Source organism: Carcharodon carcharias, chromosome 9 (genome assembly GCF_017639515.1).
Source record: "Carcharodon carcharias isolate sCarCar2 chromosome 9, sCarCar2.pri, whole genome shotgun sequence".
NCBI lineage: Eukaryota > Metazoa > Chordata > Chondrichthyes > Lamniformes > Lamnidae > Carcharodon > Carcharodon carcharias.
The window spans coordinates 59108449-59129202 of NC_054475.1; the positions used below are offsets into that span (position 1 = coordinate 59108449).

A 20754-nucleotide genomic window follows, 5' to 3' on the forward strand; every position below is an offset into this window, starting at 1 on the left:
ACATGAGGGCTTAGTTACACTCTTTCATTTTTTCTTCAGTTGCTTACTGGGCAATGTTCACTCAACTTACCCGTGTCAGGAAGATCTAAGACTTGCATTTTTAAATAAACCAGGCTAGTTTGAATTCAAAAGAGGGGGTGAAATGTTACAACTAGCCAGGAGAAATTAAGAAACAAAGTGTTTATTTTTTCCAAAGATAAAATTGGTACAATGATAGCTTTTTATTATTAGAGAGGTAAAGTCCAAGGACATAGTGAAACAATGGGAACTTGTATTCAAAGGTGAAATCTGTATAAAGGAAATGAAGTTGTGTGTAGGAAAGAAGGAATCCTAAGGTCTAACAAGTGTGAAAAGCCTTTAGCCTCTAAGCCTCAAAACTGCTGTCTGCAAGGACTGAAGTTAAGAAAACTCACTTTGAATTCGACCGTTCAGGGTATTGTGTTATTTTGCCTCTGTATTTTAAAATCTATGTGTTTAACAGCGGCCTTAATGGAGGTGTAACTGGGAGTTAGATTAACTAGGGGAGCTAGGAGTTATCATAGTAGTAATTTGTAAATCTATGTATGTGTTTATAATAATTTCTTCTATTAAGAAATGTTTAATTTAATTTGTAAGAAACCTATAAGACTTGGTGGTCTTATTACTACTAAATTCAGAGCATGTATCTCGAAATATACACAAATTGCAAAATAATAGTGGCAGTTGTTTCAAGTTTCCCTTTGGATTCGAGCAGCTCAGCATTTACCATTGGCTGTGCCATAGCAACCTATCTCCTGGTATCTCACCCAAAAGTGAATGAGCCTGAACAGCGTCAACAGGCTATTAGACTTGAGACAGGCTGCTTTGGAACCTTGGTAGGTTTTTCCTTCGTTAACCCACTAATGGAAAATTTAAAATCTAAAGCATTAAAGGACAACAATGAGTTAACTCCTTGTTTGAGCTTCTGCTGGAGTTAAAAATTTCGATGGGAGCAGCCAATCACATAGCTCAAGTGAGAAATAAAGTGCGATAAACATATGTGTCCCACACCCACAGTGGGGGAGAGATAAGTGCCTGAGGACCTCAAGAACCAGACAATGGAAGGAGATCAGCTCCAAAGTGGTGTAAATACAAGAATCAGAGGTGTGAAAGACTAGCATTCTGGAGGTTGATTGTCAGCAGTAAATTGGTGACTTGTGCCTTTCACAGAAAACACATTCTTTTTAAAAAAGGCAACATCAAGGATGAGATCATAAGTTGCCAGTCAGAAATAAGGGCTGAACTTTCCCCCCATCAGGGGTGTTGTGCGGGGACGGGCGGCGGCGGTTGGGAGTGAGCGTGAACCCAATCGGCACACCCGATCGGGTCTGCACTGCCATTTTACGGGGACGGGCCAGTTAAGGCCCAGCCAGCCTGATGCTCGTCTGGAAGCATTGAGTGCTCCCCGTGCAGGCCGGGGGTGGGGGTGGATTCCCTGAGTCTGGGTATGCATGCGAAAGAGCACAGAAATCTCCCTGAGGCACAGAGGTGCCTCAGAGAGATTTGTTTAAGTTTTGAACATCTGAATAAAGTAATTAAAAACTTTTAAAACATGTCCGCTCATGTGACAGTGTCACATGAGCTGGGACATGTCAATTTTTTTAAAAAAAAATGTTATTGAATTTTTAAGCCGCTCATGAAACCGCATCCACCCATAGAAGAGGTTCCATGAAAAATGTGAAGGCCGCCTGGGCTCTTCGCCTGCCCGCAAACCTTACGGTTGGATGGACAGCTCATTTAATTAGAATTACCTGGAAAAACTCAGCAGGTCTGGCAGCATCGGCGGAGAAGAAAAGAGTTGACATTTTGAGTCCTCGTGACCCTTCGACAGAACTTGAGTTCGAGTCCAAGAAAGAGTTGAAATATAAGCTGGTTTAAGGTGTGTGGGGGGGGGGGCGGAGAGAGAGAGAGAAGTGGAGGGGGGGTGTGGTTGTAGGGACAAACAAGCAGTGATGGAAGCAGAACATCAAAAGATGTCAACAACAATAGAACAAAAGAACACATAGGTGTAAAAGTTGGTGATATTATCTAAACGAATGTGCTAATTAAGAATGGATGGTAGGGCACTCAAGATATAACTCCAGTGGGGGTGGGGAGAGCATAAAAGATTTTAAAATATTTAAAAATAATGGAAATAGGTGGGAATAGAAAAATCTATATTGGGGAAAAAAAGGAAGGGAGAAACAGAAATGGGGTGGGGATGGGGGAGGGAGCTCAAGACCTAAAGTTGTTGAATTCAATATTCAGTCCGGAAGGCTGTAACGTGCCTAGTCGGAAGATGAGGTGTTGTTCCTCCAGTTTGCGTTGGGCTTCACTGGAAAAATGCAGCAAGCCAAGGACAGACATGTGGGCAAAAGAGCAGGGTGGAGTGTTAAAATGGCAAGCGACAGGGATGTTTGGGTCATTCTTGCGGACAGACCGCAGGTGTTCTGCAAAGCGGTCGCCCTGTTTACCTTTGGTCTCTCCAATGTAGAGGAGAACACATTGGGAACAACGAATGCAGTAGACTAAGTTGGGGGAAAATGCAAGTGAAATGCTGTTTCACTTGAAAGGAGCGTTTGGGCCTTTGGATGGTGAGGAGAGAGGAAGTGAAGGGGCAGGTGTTGCATCTTTTGCGTGGGCATGGGGTGGTGCCATAGGAGGGGGTTGAGGAGTAGGGGGTGATGGAGGAGTGGACCAGGGTGTCCCGGAGGGAGCGATCCCCACGGAATGCCGATAGTGGGGGTGAAGGCAAGATATGTTTGGTGGTGGCATCATGCTGGAGTTGGCGGAAATGGTGGAGGATGATCCTTTGAATGCGGAGGCTGGTGGGGTGATAAGTGAGAACAAGGGGGACCCTATCATGTTTCTGGGAGGGAGGAGAAGGCGTGAGGGCGGATGCGCGGGAGATAGGCCGGACACATTTGAGGGCCCTGTCAACGACCGTTGGTGGAAAACCTCGGTTAAGGAAGAAGGAGGACATGTCAGAGGAACTGTTTTTGAAGGTAGCATCATCGGAACAGATGCGACAGAGGTGAAGGAACTGAGAGAATGGGATGGAGTCCTGACAGGAAGCGGGGTGTGAGGAGCTGTAGTCGAGGTAGCTGTGGGAGTCGGTAGGTTTGTAATGGATATTGGTGGACAGTCTATCACCAGAGATTGAGACAGAGAGGTCAAGGAAGGGAAGGGAAGTGTCAGAGATGGACCATGTGAAAATGATGGAGGGGTGGAGATTGGAAGCAAAATTAATAAATTTTTCCAAGTCCCGACGAGAGCATGAAGCGGCACCGAAGTAATCATCGATGTACCGGAGAAAGAGTTGTGGAAGGGGGCCGGAGTAGGACTGGAACAAGGAATGTTCCACATACCCCATAAAGAGACAGGCATAGCTGGGGCCCATGCGGGTACCATAGCCACACCTTTTATTTGGAGGAAGTGAGAGGAGTTGAAGGAGAAATTGTTCAGCGTGAGAACAAGTTCAGCCAGATGGAGGAGAGTAGTGGTGGATGGGGATTGTTCAGGCCTCTGTTCGAGGCAGAATCAGAGAGCCATCAGACCATCCCGGTGGGGGATGGAAGTGTAGAGGGATTGGACGTCCATGGTGAAGAGGAAGCGGTTGGGGCCAGGGAACTGGAAATTGTTGATGTGACGTAAGGTGTCAGAGGAATCACGGATGTAGGTGGGAAGAGATTGGACATGGGGAGAGAGAAGGGAGTCAAGATAACGAGAAATGAGTTCTGTGGGGCAGGAGCAAGCTGAAACGATCGGTCTACCGGGGCAGTTCTGTTTGTGGATTTTGGGTAGGAGATAGAAGCGGGCCGTCTGAGGTTGGGTGACTATCAGGTTGGAAGCTGTGGGAGGAAGATCCCCAGAGGAGATGAGGTCAGTGACAGTCCTGGAAACAATGGCTTGATGTTCAGTGGTGGGGTCATGGTCCAGGGAGAGGTAGGAGGAAGTGTCTGTGAGTTGACGCTCAGCCTCCGCGAGGTAGAGGTCAGTGCGCCAGACAACAACAGCACCACCCTTATCAGCGGGTTTGATGACAATGTCAGGGTTGGACCTGAGAGAATGGAATGCAGTAAGTTCAGAGAGAGACAGGTTAGAATGGGTGAGAGGAGCAGAGAAATTGAGGCGACTAATGTCGCGCCGACAGTTCTCAATGAAAAGATCGAGAGAAGGTAAGAATCCAGAGGGAGGGGTCCAGGTGGGGGGAGAATATTGGAGATGGGTAAAAGGATCCATTGAACTGGGAGAGGGCTTTCTGCCCAAAGAAGTGAGCCCGGAGATGAAGACGGCGGAAGAAGAGTTCAGCATCATGCTGAGCCCGAAATTCATTGAGGTGAGGGCGTAAGAGTATGAAACTAAGTCCTTTGCTGAGCAGTGAACATTCAGCATCGGAGAGGGGAAGGTCAGGTGGTGGTGCCATAGGAGGGGGTTGAGGAGTAGGGGGTGATGGAGGAGTGGACCAGGTTCCAATCCCAACCCCAGCCGTGTATTCACTCTACCCCCTGACCTTCCACTCTCCGATGCTGAACGCTCAGTGCTCAGCAAAGGGCTTAGTTTCATACCCTTACACCCTCACCTCAATGAATTTCGGGCTCGGCATGATGCTGAACTCTTCTTCCGCCGTCTTCACCTCCGGGCTCACTTCTTTGGGCAGGAGTCCTCTCCCAGTTCAACGGATCATTTTACCCATCTCCAATATTCTCCCTCCACCTGGACCCCTCCCTCTGGATTCTTACCTTCTCTTGATCTTTTCATTGAGAACTGTCGGCGCGACATTAGTCGTCTCAATTTCTCTGCTCCTTTCACTCATTCCAACCTGTCTCTCTCTGAACTTACTGCATTCCATTCTCTCAGGTCCAACCCTGACATTGTCATCAAACCCGCTGACAAGGGTGGTGCTGTTGTTGTCTGGCGCACTGAACTCTACCTCGCGGAGGCTGAGCGTCAACTCGCAGACACTTCCTCCTACCTCTCCCTGGACCATGACCCCACCACTGAACATCAAGCCACTGTTTCCAGGACTGTCACTGACCTCATCTCCTCTGGGGATCTTCCTCCCACAGCTTCCAACCTGATAGTCACCCAACCTCGGACGGCCCGCTTCTATCTCCTACCCAAAATCCACAAACAGAACTGCCCCGGTAGACCGATCGTCTCAGCTTGCTCCTGCCCCACAGAACTCATTTCTCGTTATCTTGACTCCCTTCTCTCTCCCCTTGTCCAGTCTCTTCCCACCTACATCCGTGATTCCTCTGACACCTTACGTTACATCAACAATTTCCAGTTCCCTGGCCCCAACCGCTTCCTCTTCACCATGGACGTCCAATCCCTCTATACCTCCATCCCCCACCAGGATGGTCTGAGGGCCCTTAGCTTCTTCCTCGAACAGAGGCCCGAACAATCCCCATCCACCACTACTCTCCTCCATCTGGCTGAACTTGTTCTCACGCTGAACAATTTCTCCTTCAACTCCTCTCACTTCCTCCAAATAAAAGGTGTGGCTATGGGTACCCGCATGGGCCCCAGCTATGCCTGTCTCTTTATGGGGTATGTGGAACATTCCTTGTTCCAGTCCTACTCCGGCCCCCTTCCACAACTCTTTCTCCGGTACATCGATGATTACTTCGGTGCCGCTTCATGCTCTCGTCGGGACTTGGAAAAATTTATTAATTTTGCTTCCAATCTCCACCCCTCCATCATTTTCACGTGGTCCATCTCTGACACTTCCCTTCCCTTCCTTGACCTCTCTGTCTCAATCTCTGGTGATAGACTGTCCACCAATATCCATTACAAACCCACCGACTCCCACAGCTACCTCGACTACAGCTCCTCACACCCCGCTTCCTGTAAGGACTCCATCCCATTCTCTCAGTTCCTTCGCCTCCGTCGCATCTGTTCCGATGATGCTAACTTCAAAAACAGTTCCTCTGACATGTCTTCCTTCTTCCTTAACCGAGGTTTTCCACCAACAGTCGTTGACAGGGCCCTCAAATGTGTCCAGCCCATCTCCCGCGCATCCGCCCTCACGCCTTCTCCTCCCTCCCAGAAACATGATAGGGTCCCCCTTGTTCTCACTTATCACCCCACCAGCCTCCGCATTCAAAGGATCATCCTCCACCATTTCCGCCAACTCCAGCATGATGCCACCAACAAACATATCTTGCCTTCACCCCCACTATCGGCATTCCGTGGGGATCGCTCCCTCCGGGACACCCTGGTCCACTCCTCCATCACCCCCTACTCCTCAACCCCCTCCTATGGCACCACCCCATGCCCACGCAAAAGATGCAACACCTGCCCCTTCACTTCCTCTCTCCTCACCATCCAAAGGCCCAAACGCTCCTTTCAAGTGAAGCAGCATTTCACTTGCATTTCCCCCAACTTAGTCTACTGCATTCGTTGTTCCCAATGTGTTCTCCTCTACATTGGAGAGACCAAAGGTAAACTGGGCGACCGCTTTGCAGAACACCTGCGGTCTGTCCGCAAGAATGACCCAAACCTCCCTGTCGCTTGCCATTTTAACACTCCACCCTGCTCTCTTGCCCACATGTCTGTCCTTGGCTTGCTGCATTGTTCCAGTGAAGCTCAACGCAAACTGGAGGAACAACACCTCATCTTCCGACTAGGCACTTTACAGCCATCCGGACTGAATATTGAATTCAACAATTTTAGGTCTTGAGCTCCCTCCCCCATCCCCACCCCATTTCTGTTTCTCCCTTCCTTTTTTTTTCCAATAAATTATATAGATTTTTCTTTTCCCACCTATTTCCATTATTTTTAAATATTTTAAAATCTTTTATGCTCTCCCCACCCCCACTAGAGCTATACCTTGGGTGCCCTACCATCCATTCTTAATTAGCACATTCGTTTAGATAATATCACCAACTTTAACACCTATGTGTTCCTTTGTTCTATTGTTGTTGACATCTTTTGATGATCTGCTTCTATCACTGCTTGTTTGTCCCTACAACCACCCCCCCTCCACTTCTCTCTCTCTCTCTCTCTCCGCCCCCCCACACACCTTAAACCAGCTTATATTTCAACTCTTTCTTGGACTCGAACTCACGTTCTGTCGAAGGGTCATGAGGACTCGAAACGTCAACTCTTTTCTTCTCCGCCGATGCTGCCAGACCTGCTGAGTTTTTCCAGGTAATTCTGTTTTTGTTTTGCATTTCCAGCATCCGCAGTTTTTTTGTTTTTAGCTCATTTAATTATATCATTTAGTTTTTAACAGATCTTAATAGGCCTTTGACTGTTCGGCGGGCAAGCAGCTGGGTCGGCTGCATGCCCACCGAACTGAAAATCTAAATGCCGCGCGGTGACATCGGGACGCCTGCCTGACGTCACCGTGTGTCATTTTACGCGTCGGTGGGCCCCACTCCCACTCACCGACCATAAAATTCTCCCCTAATGATTTGGGGAATTGCCAAATTTGGGAAAAGAGCTGGCCAGGCCAGCAGCAGGAAGGTATAACTGGGAACAGAAATCATAGGACCCCACTGTTTCTGCAGGCAGTCAGGGAAGTCAGTAGGGTCTGATCCACTCCACCGAGAACCTACAATGCCATGGAAGATCAGTCATGGGGTGACTGTAAAGTATTACGTTAGGATATAAAGATTAAGTATTAAGTTAGGAACAGGGTGGGGATTAGCCTCCAACGCGACAGAGTTCTGGGTAATGTGACTGTAATTGTAACTGTAATTGTGATTGCTGAGTGCATACCTTCTCTGAGGGCTGTAGGTAATTCATAAAGTGATTGTGAATTATCAGCAGAAACTTGTCTTGCTGGTCATTCCATTCCAGCCATATACTTGTGAATCTGGTGTCACAAACTTGAGTGGAGGGAGGGTCTCTGAGAGTGATAGTGGATTGCCCTATAGTATCTTGGATATAATTGAACTGTAAGTGCAGAGTGAGCTCAGATTTGATACTCACTGTTTGAATGATGTAGAAAGAGGTCCCAATGTATCGAGCTGGCTTGTTGAACCTCATACTTAAATACTGGTGAGAAAAAAAAACTGTTAGTGTCAAGTAATTTATATTTACAATGATTCTGTCTGTGATCCAGGAATGGTAAACTGTTTGGTTGAAGTTTTTTTTGTCCACTCTTAGGTTATTGTCGCAGTAAAGTGAAAGGATTTGATCTGCGTACAGATCTCCCTTTTCTGTCAAATACAATAAATTCCTGATTCATGCTAATGATGAGTCTTCTCTTCTAATCCACCCTCAGATAACAGTAATGAGAGAGCTTACTATAGACTTTATCCTTTGCCAGCCTAATAGAGAAGCTAGGGGCTGACCCATGATAGTGATGCAGAATGACACTCGCCTCTTACCAAAATTTACAAGCATAGCACAACTGGGTACATTCTGACCTTAAGGAGGTAGGGCAAGGTTAATCTCAATGCACAAAAGAAGACTTGATCATAGAAACCAGAAGAAGCAAGTAAGTCTGGCAGCAACTGTGGAGGGAACACAGTTAAAGTTTCGAGTCTGTTTGACTCTTCTACAGAACCAAGTAAAAATAGAAGAGTGGTGAAATATAAGTGGTTTAAGGTGGGTGGGGGTGGGGGGGGAGGGGTGGGACAAGTAGAGCTGGATGGAGGGCCATTGATAGGTGGAGATTGCCAAAATATGTCATAGACAAAAGGACAAAGAGGTGTTGAAGGTGGTGAAATTATCTAAGGAATGTGTTAATTAAAGGTAGAAAGCAGGACAAGCAAGGTATAGATAGCCCTAGTGGGAGTGGGGTGGGGTGAAGGAATCTCCAATGTAGAGGAAACCGCATTGGGAGCAACGAATGCAGTAGACTAAATTGAGGGAAGTACAAGTGAAATGCTGCTTCACTTGAAAGGAGAGTTTGGGCCCTACATTGGAGAGACCAAATGCAGACTGGGTGTCCGCTTTACAGAACACCTTCGGTCTGTCCTCAAGCATTACCCAGACCTCCCTGTCGCTTGCCAATTCAACACTCCACCCTGCTCTTATGCCCACATGTCCGTCCTTGGCCTGCTGCATTGTTCCAGTGAAGCTCAATGCAAACTGGAGGAAAAGCACCTCATCTTCCGACTAGGCACTTAACAGCTTTCCGGACTGAATATTGAGTTAAACAATTTTAGATCATGAACTCTCTCCTCCATCCCCACCCCACTCTCTGATCCCCCCTTTTTTTTCCAATAATTTATATAGATTTTTCTTTTCCCACCTATTTCCATTATTTTTAAATGTATTTCCATCCATTGTTTTATCTCTACCTTTTAGCCTTTTTCGATTCTTTCACCCCACCCCACCCCCACTAAGGCTATCTGTACCTTGCTTGTCCTGCTTTCTATCCTTAATAAGCACATTTCTTAGATAATATCACCACCTTCAACACCTCTTTGTCCTTTTGTCTATGACATCTTTTGGCTATCTCCACCTATCACTGGCCCTTTATCCAACTCTACTTGTCCCACCCCCACTTAAACCAGCTGATATTTCACCTCTCTTCTATTTTTACTTAGTTCTGTTGAAGAGTCATACGGACTCGAAACATTAACTTTGTTCCTCTCCACAGATGCTGCCAGACCTGCTGATTTTTTCCAGGTATTTTTATTTTTGTTTTGGATTTCCAGCATCCACTGTTTTTTGCTTTTATCTTAGTGTTTATTTGACTGCCACTTCTCTTCAAGGAATGCCTACCTTGAAGAAGTATTACTCTTCTCTCCGACAGGATTTCCGTATCTTTTGCCTTGTTCACCTTCACTGCTTTCCACTTCTCTCCTGGTGTTTGACAATGTGTTTACTAAAACCCGCTTTCACAGCCATATTTCCTTCCTCAGTGACTGTCTCTGTCTCTGACTAACCCCACGTGGATTTCAACTGAAGTTCCATCCCTCATGTTTCGAACCCACCAAGGATTACAGGTATCTCCGGGACATACAACGCTTCTCGAACTGGTGTTCTCGTCACATTCTGAGATCCACTATCAGTGCTGTGCACCACCATATGAACACACTCGACCTCTCCCTCCAGCAGCACCGCCACATCCTTTCTCTAAGCTGCGCGTGCCCCCAGTTTCATTTTATTCTTCATCTCATCCGACGCCTCAACAAGAAACTTTGTCTCTGTCTTTCAGGTGGAAAGCAACGCAGGCTCCAACAACTCATCAACACCAACAACTATCCAGGAACCTCCACCCCTGCCTGTCCCTCTGTCCCCATCCCGTCTTCCAATCCCAGCCCCGGCTGTATATTCACTATATCCCCTGACCTTCCCCTCTCTGATGTTGAATGTTCAGTGCTCAGCAAAGGAGTTAGTTTCATACCTTACGCCCTCATCTCAATGAATCTCAGGCTCTGCATGATGCTGAACTCTTCTTCTGTTGCCATCGTTTCCATGTTCAATTCTTTGGGCAGGAGTCCTCTCCCCGTTCAACGGATCCTTTTACCCAGCTCCAATATTCTCCCTCCACCTGGACACCTCCTTCTGGATTCTTACCTTCTCATGATCTTTTCATTGAGAACTGTCAGCATGACATTAGTCGTCTCAATTTCTCTGCTCCTCTCACCCATTCTAACCTGTCTCTCTCTGAACTTACTGCACTCCGTTCTCTCAGATCCAACCCTGACATTGTCATCAAACTCTCTGACAAGGGTGGTGCTGTTGTTGTCTGGTGCACTGACCTCTACCTCATAGAGGCTGAGCGTCAACTCGCAGACACTTCCTCCTACCATGACCCCACCACTGAACATCAAGCCATTGTTTCCAGGACTGTCACTGACCTCATCTCCTCTGGAGATCTTCTTTCCACAGCTTCCAACCTGATAGTCTCCCAAACTCGGACGGCCCGCTTCTACCTCCTACCCAAAATCCAGAAACAGGACTGTCCCAGCAGACCGATCGTGTCAGCCTGTTCCTGCCCCACGGAACTCATTTTTTGCTATTTTGACTCAATTCTCATTCCCCTTGTCCAATCCCTTCCCACCTACATCCGTGATTCCTTTGACACCCTACATCATATCTACAATTTCCAGATCCCTGGCACCAATCGCCTCCTCTTCACCATGGACGTCCAATCCCTCTACACTCCATCCCCCACCAGGATGGTCTGAGGGCTCTCCGCATCTTCCTCGAACAGAGGCCCGAACAATCCCCATCCACCACTACTCTCCTCCGTCTGGCTGAACTTGTTCTCACACTGAACAATTTCTCCTTAAACTCCTGTCACTTCCTCCAAATAAAAGGTGTGGCTATGGGTACCCACATGGGCCCCAGCTACGCCTGTCTCTTTATGGAATATGTGGAACATTCCTTGTTCCAGTCCTACTCCGGCCCCTTCCCACAACTCTTTCTCTGGTACATCGATGATTGCTTCAGTGCTGCTTCATGCTCTCATCTGGACCTGGAAAAATGTATTAATTTTGCTTCCAATTTCCACCCCTCCATCATTTTCACATGGTCCATCTCTGACACTTCCCTTGCCTTCCTTGACCTCTCTGTCTCAATTTCTGGTGATAGATTGTCTACCAATATCCATTACAAGCCTACCGACTCCCACAGCTACCTCGACTACAGCTCCTCACACCCCACTTCCTGTAAGGACTCCATCTCATTCTCTCAATTCCTTCGCCTCCACCGCATCTGTTCTGATGATGCGACTTTCAAAAACAGTTCCTCTGACATGTCTTCCTTCTTCATTAACCGAGGTTTTCCACCCACGGCGGTTGACAGGCCCCGCAACCGTGTCCGGCCCATCTCCCACGCATCAGCCCTCATACCTTCCTCTACCTCCCAGAAACATGATAGGGTCCCCCTTGTCCTCACTTATCACCCCACTAGCCTCCGCGTTCAAAGGATCGTCCTCTGCCATTTCCGCCAACTGCAGCATGATGGCACACCAAACACATCTCCCACCCCCCCCCCACCCCCCCCCCACCCTGGTGGCATTCCGCAGGGATCATTCCCTCCGGGACACCCTGGTCCACTCCTCCATCACCCCCTACACCTCAACCCCCTCCCACGGCACCTTCCCATGCAACCGCAAAAGATGCAATACCTACCCCTTTACTGCCCCTCTCCTCACTGTCCAAGGGCCCAAACACTCCTTTCAGGTGAAGCAGCATTTCACTTGCACTTCCCTCAATTTAGTCTACTGCATTTGTTGCTCCCAATGTGGTTTCCTCTACGTTGGAGAGACCAAACGCAGACGGGGTGACTGCTTTGCAGAATACCTTCGGTCTGTCCACAAGCATGACCCGGACCTCCCTGTCACTTGCCATTTCAACACTCCACCATGCTCTTATGCCCACATGTCCGTCCTTGGCCTGCTGCATTGTTCCAGTGAAGCTCAATGCAAACTGAAGGAAAAGCACCTCATCTTCCGACTAGGCACTTAACAGCCTTCCGGACTGAATATTGAGTTAAACAATTTTAGATCATGAACTCTCTCCTCCATCCCCACCCCACTCTCCGATCCCCCCTTTTTTTTCCAATAATTTATATAGATTTTTCTTTTCCCACCTATTTCCATTATTTTTAAATGTATTTCCATCCATCGTTTTATCTCTACCTTTTAGCCTTTTTCGATTCCTTCACCCCACCCCACCTCCACTAAGGCTATCTGTACCTTGCTTGTCCTGCTTTCTACCCTTAATTAGCACATTCCTTAGATAATATCACCACCTTCAACACCTCTTTGTCCTTTTGTCTATGAGATCTTTTGGCAACTCCACCTATCACTGGTCTTTTATCCAACTCTACTTGTCCCACCCCCACTTAAACCAGCTGATATTTCACCTCTCTTCTATTTTTACTTAGTTCTCTTGAAGAGTCATACAGACTCGAAATGTTAACTTTGTTCCTCTCCACAGATGCTGCCAGACCTGCTGATTTTTTCCAGGTATTTTTATTTTTTTTTTGGATTTCCAGCATCCGCAGTTTTTTTGCTTTTATCAGAAGCAAGTAAGCATTGCCTTGGTGGATATCCTCTTTGAGAAATGTAGTGGGGCGGTGGCACTGAGCAACCATGTTGTTATTCAGTGCAAAAGGAAAATGACCTTGCTGAGCTAAGATTCATTCACCTGTCTGATAAATGTGTGGGCCCCATCTTGGCATTTTCTGCAATTGACCCCTATTCCGGCTGGAAAGAAGGCTGATGCAGAAAGGTTGAGGGCTGTGGTGATCCCCTCTGCCACAGACAATATCATTGCCAACCTAGAGCTGTGATGCTATAGACTTTTATTGGAAGACAATACGATGTAACTGGCTTGGTGCTGACCCACAGGTTGTCGACACGCTTCCCCTCACAACTGGGTTGCCCTAAATGCACTGTTCTGTCCTGTGAAATAGCATGTAGCTGGGAGTATGCGGTGAAATAGCTTAGTACTCCTGAGCTGAAGCGCACAGTTGTTTTGCAAAAGCCCTTTCTCATAACCAATATGTTACCGTTTTTCTGTTTTGCTCATCTTAAATACACAGCTCCCTGACAACTATGGGCAGAATATAGCCCTTGTCGGGCAGGCTTGGTGGGAGTGGTCAGGTGATTGGGGCCGGACTGCGATTTCACGTTGGCAGGCCAATTAAGGCCCATCCAGCATGAAACGCAAGCGGCTGTGCTCGGCGCTGCCTGTTTTGGAGGGGGTTGGGGGGTGAAGAGGGGAGGGATTGGGAAGGAGGGCAAGCGGGGCACTTCACGCAGGCACGCAAGTGAGCACTTGAAAATCTTCCTGAGGCACAGAGCTGCCTCAGGGAGATGAAGAATTTTAACAATTAGATTTTAAAAATGTTATAAAACTTGTCCCCTCATGTGATTTTGTCACATGAGTAGGGACATGTTATAAATTAAATTTTAAAAATTTTATTTGATGCTGGAAACGTCACCCTGCCTGTGGATGAGGTTTCCAAAATAATACAAAGTCCTCTTGGCCTTTTCGCTTTTCCACCAGCCAAAAGGTTGGACAGGCAGTGAAAAACTTATTAATATTTTGTGAAAGTATTAATACTTTAATGGCCTTAATAGGCCTTCTAATTGTTGGTGGGCGCGCTGCCGATTCCCACACGTGCCTGCCTACCAAACTATTGCACGACTGCCAGTTGTCGTCGGGACGCTCACCCGACGTCACCACACATCATTTCACGCTCAAGTGGGTCAGGCATGCACCCGACCTTCTGGGTGACAATCCTGCCCCATGTGTAGCAAAGAGCGGGATGATATGTGAGCCATAGGGTTTTGAGAGCTCTGCATCTGCTATCGGGGTACTGCTTTAAGAAACTGTAAAATTCTCAAGATGTCTGAGCCAAGACAATCTAACTTCAAGGAATCTTTAAAGGCAGTTAACGTCAGTCATGAGTGACTCCTGACTCGGAAGGAGAAAGTGGAAGAAATGGTTCAGTTCAAGGAGATTTGCGTGGCAAGAGCTGAAGTGATTATATAAGCTGGACAGTTGTGCCTGTTACTGTTTTATTCGTCTCTATGTGACACAGTTACCTTCAGTGAATTAGCTTCAATTACTTTGCGCATTATGCTCTAGTCTGAGTGTCTAATTGACTCTTTGGTCCTCGGCCTTCTGCAACTTACTACACATGGAATTGGCTTTTTTCTGTTTGTACCAGCAGGAGTTAAAAACAAGAAACTTGCTTTTTTATAGAATCTTTCATAAAGTCAGGTTGTCACAAAGCACTTTACAACCAAAGAGATACTTTTGATGTGCACTCATTCTTGTAGAGATAAAAACAGTTTCGCCAATAGACTATGTCAGCTGACTTTAATATGCAATAGCCAAAGAGAAATTGATGTATCTGAAGCAGGTATCCAAAACATGAGCCAAGTCATTAACTTCAGGTAAAATCAACTTGTGGGTTTGGTTGTTCTTTTTAAGTTGAAGAGACATTGAAAACTTTGTTTTGTCTTGGTTAGTTTTTGAGAAATATTTCTCAATTGGTCTTGAAAAATGGAGCAGCATGTCTGAATTCATCACAGAAATATACAAAACCAAAAAAACTTGCTGGGGTTTGAGTATAGTAAAGCATTGAGAAAATTAATGAATTGGGAACAGCAATTGATTGGGTACTGAGTTAGATTGAGTACAGTAATGGATTGTGTACAGTTGGGGATGGAGTATGGTAATTGGGTATGGTAATTGTTGGGTATAGTAATGGATTGGGTACAGTTGAGGTTTGGGTGAAATTATGGATCGGGTACAACAATGAATTTAGTAAAGTAATTGATTGGGGAAAGTAATGAATTGAATATAGTAACAAATTAAGTACATTACTGGATTTGTTACAGTAGTAGATTGAATGCAGTTAAGATTGGGGTACATTAATGGATTGAGTACTGTAATGGATTGGATACAGTAATGGATTGAGCACAGTATTGGGCTGGTTACAAGATTGGACTGGGTACAGTGATGAATGGGTATAGTTGAGGTTTGTGTACAGTAATTGATTGGGTGTAAGAATGGATTGTTTACAGTGATAGTGTACAGTTGGGAATTTGGTACAGGAATGGATTAGGACAGTAATTATTTACTGTAATGAATTTAGTACAATAATGGATTGGATATAGTACTGATTGGGTACAGTAATGGATTGGGTATAGTAATAGGTTGTTTACAGTAAGGTGCAGTAATAGATTGAGCACAGTAACGGATTGGTTACAGGAATGGATTGGGTACAGTAATGAATGGGTACAGTTGAGGTTTGTGTACAGTAATGGATTAGATACAGTAATGGATTCATACAGCAATAGAGAGGGTAAAGAAATGGATTGGATACAGTAATTGTTCGGGGATGGTTGAGGTTTGTGTACAGTAATGGATTAGGTACAATAATGGACTGGGTACAGTAACAGATTGAGTACAGCAATAGACTGGATGTAGTCTATATAGTCTATATAATGGATTGAGTACAGTAGTGGATTGAGTACAGTAATGGATCAGGTACAGTAATGAATTGGGTAGTCACAGATTCGGTATAGTAATGAATTGAGTACAGTAATGGATAGATACAGTAATGGATTGAGACAGTACTGTATTAGGTACAGAAACACAAAAGCAAAATACTGCAGATGCTGGAAATCTGAAATAAAAGCAGAAAATGCTGGAAATACTCAGCAGGTCTGGCAGTGTCTGTGGAGAGAGAAACTGAGGGAAAAAGTATCCCCCTGTTGGGGGTGCAATTGCGGGAGAGGGCACGGGCGGGTGTGCTTCCGATCGGCACCCCCGATCAGGGGCGCGCCGCCATTTTACGTGGGCAGGCCGATTAAGGCCTGCCCAATGTGATGTCTGCCAGGAAGTGCTATGTGCTCCCTGTATGGGTGCAGGGGGATTCTCTGAGCCGGAAGTGCACTTTGGCGCACATGTGCGCGATAGAGCGCACTGATCACCCTGAGGCTAAGTGCTGCCTCAGGAAGATAGGCTCCAAATTAAAATTTGCAATACAAATGATAGAAAAATTTGCCTGACATGTCCCCTCATGTGACACTGTCACATGAGTAAGGCCATGCCCATAACTTTAACTGACAGCTTTATTAAAAATTTAAATACCCTCATGAAACCTCATCCCGCCCGTGGATGAGGTTTAATGCTTTTTCTGAAGCCTGCCAGCGCTCCCAGCTTGCCCACCAACCTTAAGGTTGGATGGGCAGGTCCATTAATGATTTTAATTAGTTTCTCAATGGCCTCAATAGGCTGTTGACAGGTCAGTGGGTGAGCAGCTGACTCGGCTGCGCCCCCGCTGACCTGAAAATGGAAATGACGTGGGGTGACATCAAGAGTTTCACCTGATGTCATCCCGCATCATTTTAAGCGTCGGCAAGCGGGGCCCGCCCCCGCTCGCTGATCGGAAAATCCTGCCCTGAGTTAATGTTTCATGTCACTGACCCTTCATCAAAACTGGTAAAAGTTAGAAATGTAATTGGTATTAAGTAGGCCAAATGGGGGAGAGTGGAAAAAGAACAAAAGGGAATTGGTCTTTTTAGGATGGAAGACAGGAGACATTAAATGACAAAAGAGCTGGAAGAAAATATCCAAAGGGAGTTGTAATGGGAGAAACAAAGAGGCAAAAGATGCCTCCAGAGCTGGTGTGAATAGCAGAATAGTGAACAGTTTCCACAAGAACACAAGAAAATAAGAAATAGGAGCACGAGTAGAGTATATAAGAACATAAGAAATAGTAGCAGGAGGAGGCCATTCAGCCCCTCAAGCCTGCCCCGCCATTCAATAAGATTATGGCTGATCTGCCCCAGGCCTCAACTCCTCTTTCATGCCAGCTCCTTATAGCCCTCAACTCCCTGATGTTTCAAAAAACTATCCACCTCCTCTTTAAATACTTTCAGTGATCTAGCCTCCACAACTCTCTGGGGTAGAGAATTCCAGACATGCGTTACCCTCTGAGAGAAGAAATTCCTTCGCATTTCAGTTTTAAATGAGTATCCCCTTATTCTGTAAGTATGTCCCCTAGTTTGAGACTCCACCACTAGTGAAAACATCTTCTCAACATCTACCCTGTCAAGCCCCCTTGGAATCTTGTATGTTTCAATAAGATCAGCCTTTATTCTTCTAAACTCTCATGAATAAAGGCCTAACCTGTTTAGCCGCTCTTGATTAGTCAACCCCTTCATCCCAGGAATCAGCCTAGTGAATCTCTTTTGAACTACCTCCAATGACAGTATATCCTTCCTTAAATATGGGGACCAAAACAGTACACAGTACTCCAGGTGCGGCCTCATCAACACCCTATACAGTTGTATCAAGACATCACTATTTTTAAACTCTAACCCTGTAGCAATATAAGGCAAAGTTCCATTTACCTTCTTAATTATTTGCTGCACCTGTATGCTAAATGTTTGTGTTTCATGCACAAGAACACCTGCATCCCTCTGTGCTGCACTTCTTTGGAGTCTCTCTCCATTTAAACAATAATCTGCCTTTTGATTCTTCCTGCCAAAGTGCATGACCTCAAACTTTCCTACATTGAACTTCATCCACCAATTTTTTGCCCAACCTGTCTATATCCCTTTGCAGGTCCCTTATGTCATCATCCCAACATGCCCTCCCAACGATTTTGGTATTGTCAGGAGATTTGGATACATTACCCCCACCTCCAAGTCATTCATATAGATAGTAAATAATCGAGGCCCTAGGACTGATCCTTGCGGCACTCCACTGGTTACGTCTTTCCAACCTGAAAAAGACTCATTAATCATGACACTCTGTCTTCTGTGTATTAACCAATCCTTAATCTATACTAATACATTACCCTCAATACCATGAGCTCCTATCTTGTGCAATAACCTTTTATGTGGTACCTTATCGACTGCCTTCTGGAGATCCAAATACACTGTGTCTACCAGGTTCCCCTTTATCTCTGCTTATTATATCCTCAAGGAACTCTAGCAAATTTGTCTAACATGATTTTCCTTTCACAAAACTATGTTGACTCTGTTTGATTGCATTAAGCTTTTCTAAATGTCCTGCTATTTCTTCCTTAATAATGGACTTTAGCATTTTCCCTATGACAGATGTTAGGTTGCCTGACCTATAGTTTCCTGCTTTTTGTTTCCCCCCCTTCTTGAACAGGAGCGTCACATTAGCGGTTTTTCAATTTATTGGGACCCACCCAGAATCCACTGAGTTCTGGAATATTTCGACCAATGCCTCCACTCTCTCTGCATCCATTTCCTTCAAAAGCCTTGGATGCAGGCCATCAGGTCCTAGCAACTTATCTACCTTTAGTCCCATTAGTTTGTCAAATACTTTGTCTTTCATGATAGAAACTGTTACAAAATCTTTCCTCCCATTAGGTCCTTGCTTATCTGGTATCTTTGGGATGTTTATAGTGTCCTCCGCCATGAAAACCGATGCAAAATATTGGTTTATATTATCTGCCATTTCCCTATTCCCCGTTATCAATTCTCCAGTCGCATCCTCCAAGGGTCCCACGTTCACTTTAGCCACTCTCTTTCTTTTTATATACCCGTAGAAGCGCTTGTTGGGCTGTCATGTCTGATCATGATTGATCTCAGACTTCAACTCCACTTTCCCACCCTCTCCCCATATCCCTTGATTCTGAGAGTAAAGAATCTTTCTATCCCAGCCTTAAATGTATTCACCAAAGCAGCATCCACAACCCTCTGTGTTAGAAAACTTCAAAGATCCACAAGCCTTTGAGTGAAGAAATTTCTTCTCAACTCAGTCCGAAATGATTGGCCCCTTATCCTGAGGATGTGCACCCCTGCTCTAGATGCCCCAGCCAGGGGAAACAACCTCTCAGTGTCTACCTTGTCAATCCCCTTCAGAATCTTCTATGATTCAATGAGATCACCTCTCAATTTTCTAAACTCCAGAGAATATAGGCTCAATTTACTCAGCCACTCATCGTAGGACAACCCTCTCATCCCAGGAACCTACCTAGTGAACCTTCACTGTACTGCATTGAATGTAAGTATTTCTTTCCTTAAATATGAAGATCAAAATTGCATAGTATTCCCACTGTGGTAGCATCAAAACCCTGTACAATTATTGCCAAGCTCCTTTGTGGCAAGAATCCAAACCCCTTGTAACATGCCATTTGCTTTCATAATTGCTTATTGTACCTGCATGCTAACTTTCTGAGTTCCTTGTATGAGCTCACCCAAGTCCCTCTAGACATCAACATTTGCAAGTTTAACACCTTTTAAAAAATATTCTGCTTTTCTATTCTTACGACCAAAGTGAATAACCGCACATTTCCCCACGTTATTTTCCATCTGCCATCTTGTAGTCCGCTTAATTAACTGCCTTTATATCTCTCTGCAGCCTCTCTGTGTCCCCCTCACAAATTATCCACTATTTGTAGGCCAACAGGTTCTGAGGATTTGTTGGATTTCAGTCCCTTAAGTTTCTTCAATACTCTCTCTTGGTTAACATTAATTTCCTAACTTTTTTTAGTCCCTGGGTTACCTTCTATTTCTGGTATGTAACTCATGTCTTCTACAGTGAAGGCAGGCACAAAGGGCGGAATCGTCCCAGATTTGTGCTCAGTGTGGTAGCGGGTGTTTTACCCGCCGGCCGCAATGGCGAGTTTTTGTGCCGTATCGTCTCATTCTTATTAATAATGCATTCACAGGATACACTCTGGATCGCTGACAGGCGGGCTCAGATATGCCCGCCACGCCATGGTCTCAGGGCTTCCTCGATCCAGGTGCCATATTTAAAGTGCACCAGCGTATAGCCTACTTCATGCCTTTAGACCAAGACTGCTCCAGGTGACAGATGGTCCAAAAGCAAAGGAGATAGCAGCCCCCAAATTTAGTGATGCCTCTGTGGGGCACCTGCTGGATGCAGTGCAAGGCCACCGCGATGTCCTCTACCCCAACTCTGGCTGCAGGAAGTTCACCAGAGTCGCCAATCCACCCTGTTTGGAACTCCAGCTGCCCCAGGCAGGTGTGGGGGAGGATGCGGGGTTGGGGGGGATGGTGGCGCTGGGTGCTGGGCTGGCACTGTTGCTATGACCCTGCTGTTCCTCGTGGCCTCCCAGCCTGCTCTGCCATTTTGAACCCTGTGCTGCTTTAGGGGACTGACACTTGCGTGGGAGGGTGAGAGACAGAGATCGTGGCCAAATGCAGAAAGACCACACACTGTGGAAACAAAGAAAAGCCACTTATCCTCCCACTGCTTGCTGTTCCTCCAATCAGAGACTGTTTCTCTTCCAAATTTGCTGCTGATGGGCTCACTGGTGAGCCTATCAGCAGAAAATGCAGGAGAGAAATGGTCTGTGATTAGAGGAGTG

The 20754-nt window shown here is 46.0% G+C and overlaps 1 protein-coding gene across 1 annotated transcript in view; it reads right to left on the reverse strand.

The window, feature by feature from the left end:
* The window catches only part of slc5a8l (solute carrier family 5 member 8, like), a 417967-nt gene that overhangs the window by 381640 nt on the left and 15573 nt on the right, over positions 1-20754 (reverse strand). Inside the window, exon 3 of the mRNA XM_041195660.1 lies at positions 7939-8004. Within this exon, the coding sequence (XP_041051594.1) occupies positions 7939-8004 (66 nt within the window). The remainder of the gene's footprint in view (positions 1-7938; positions 8005-20754) is intronic.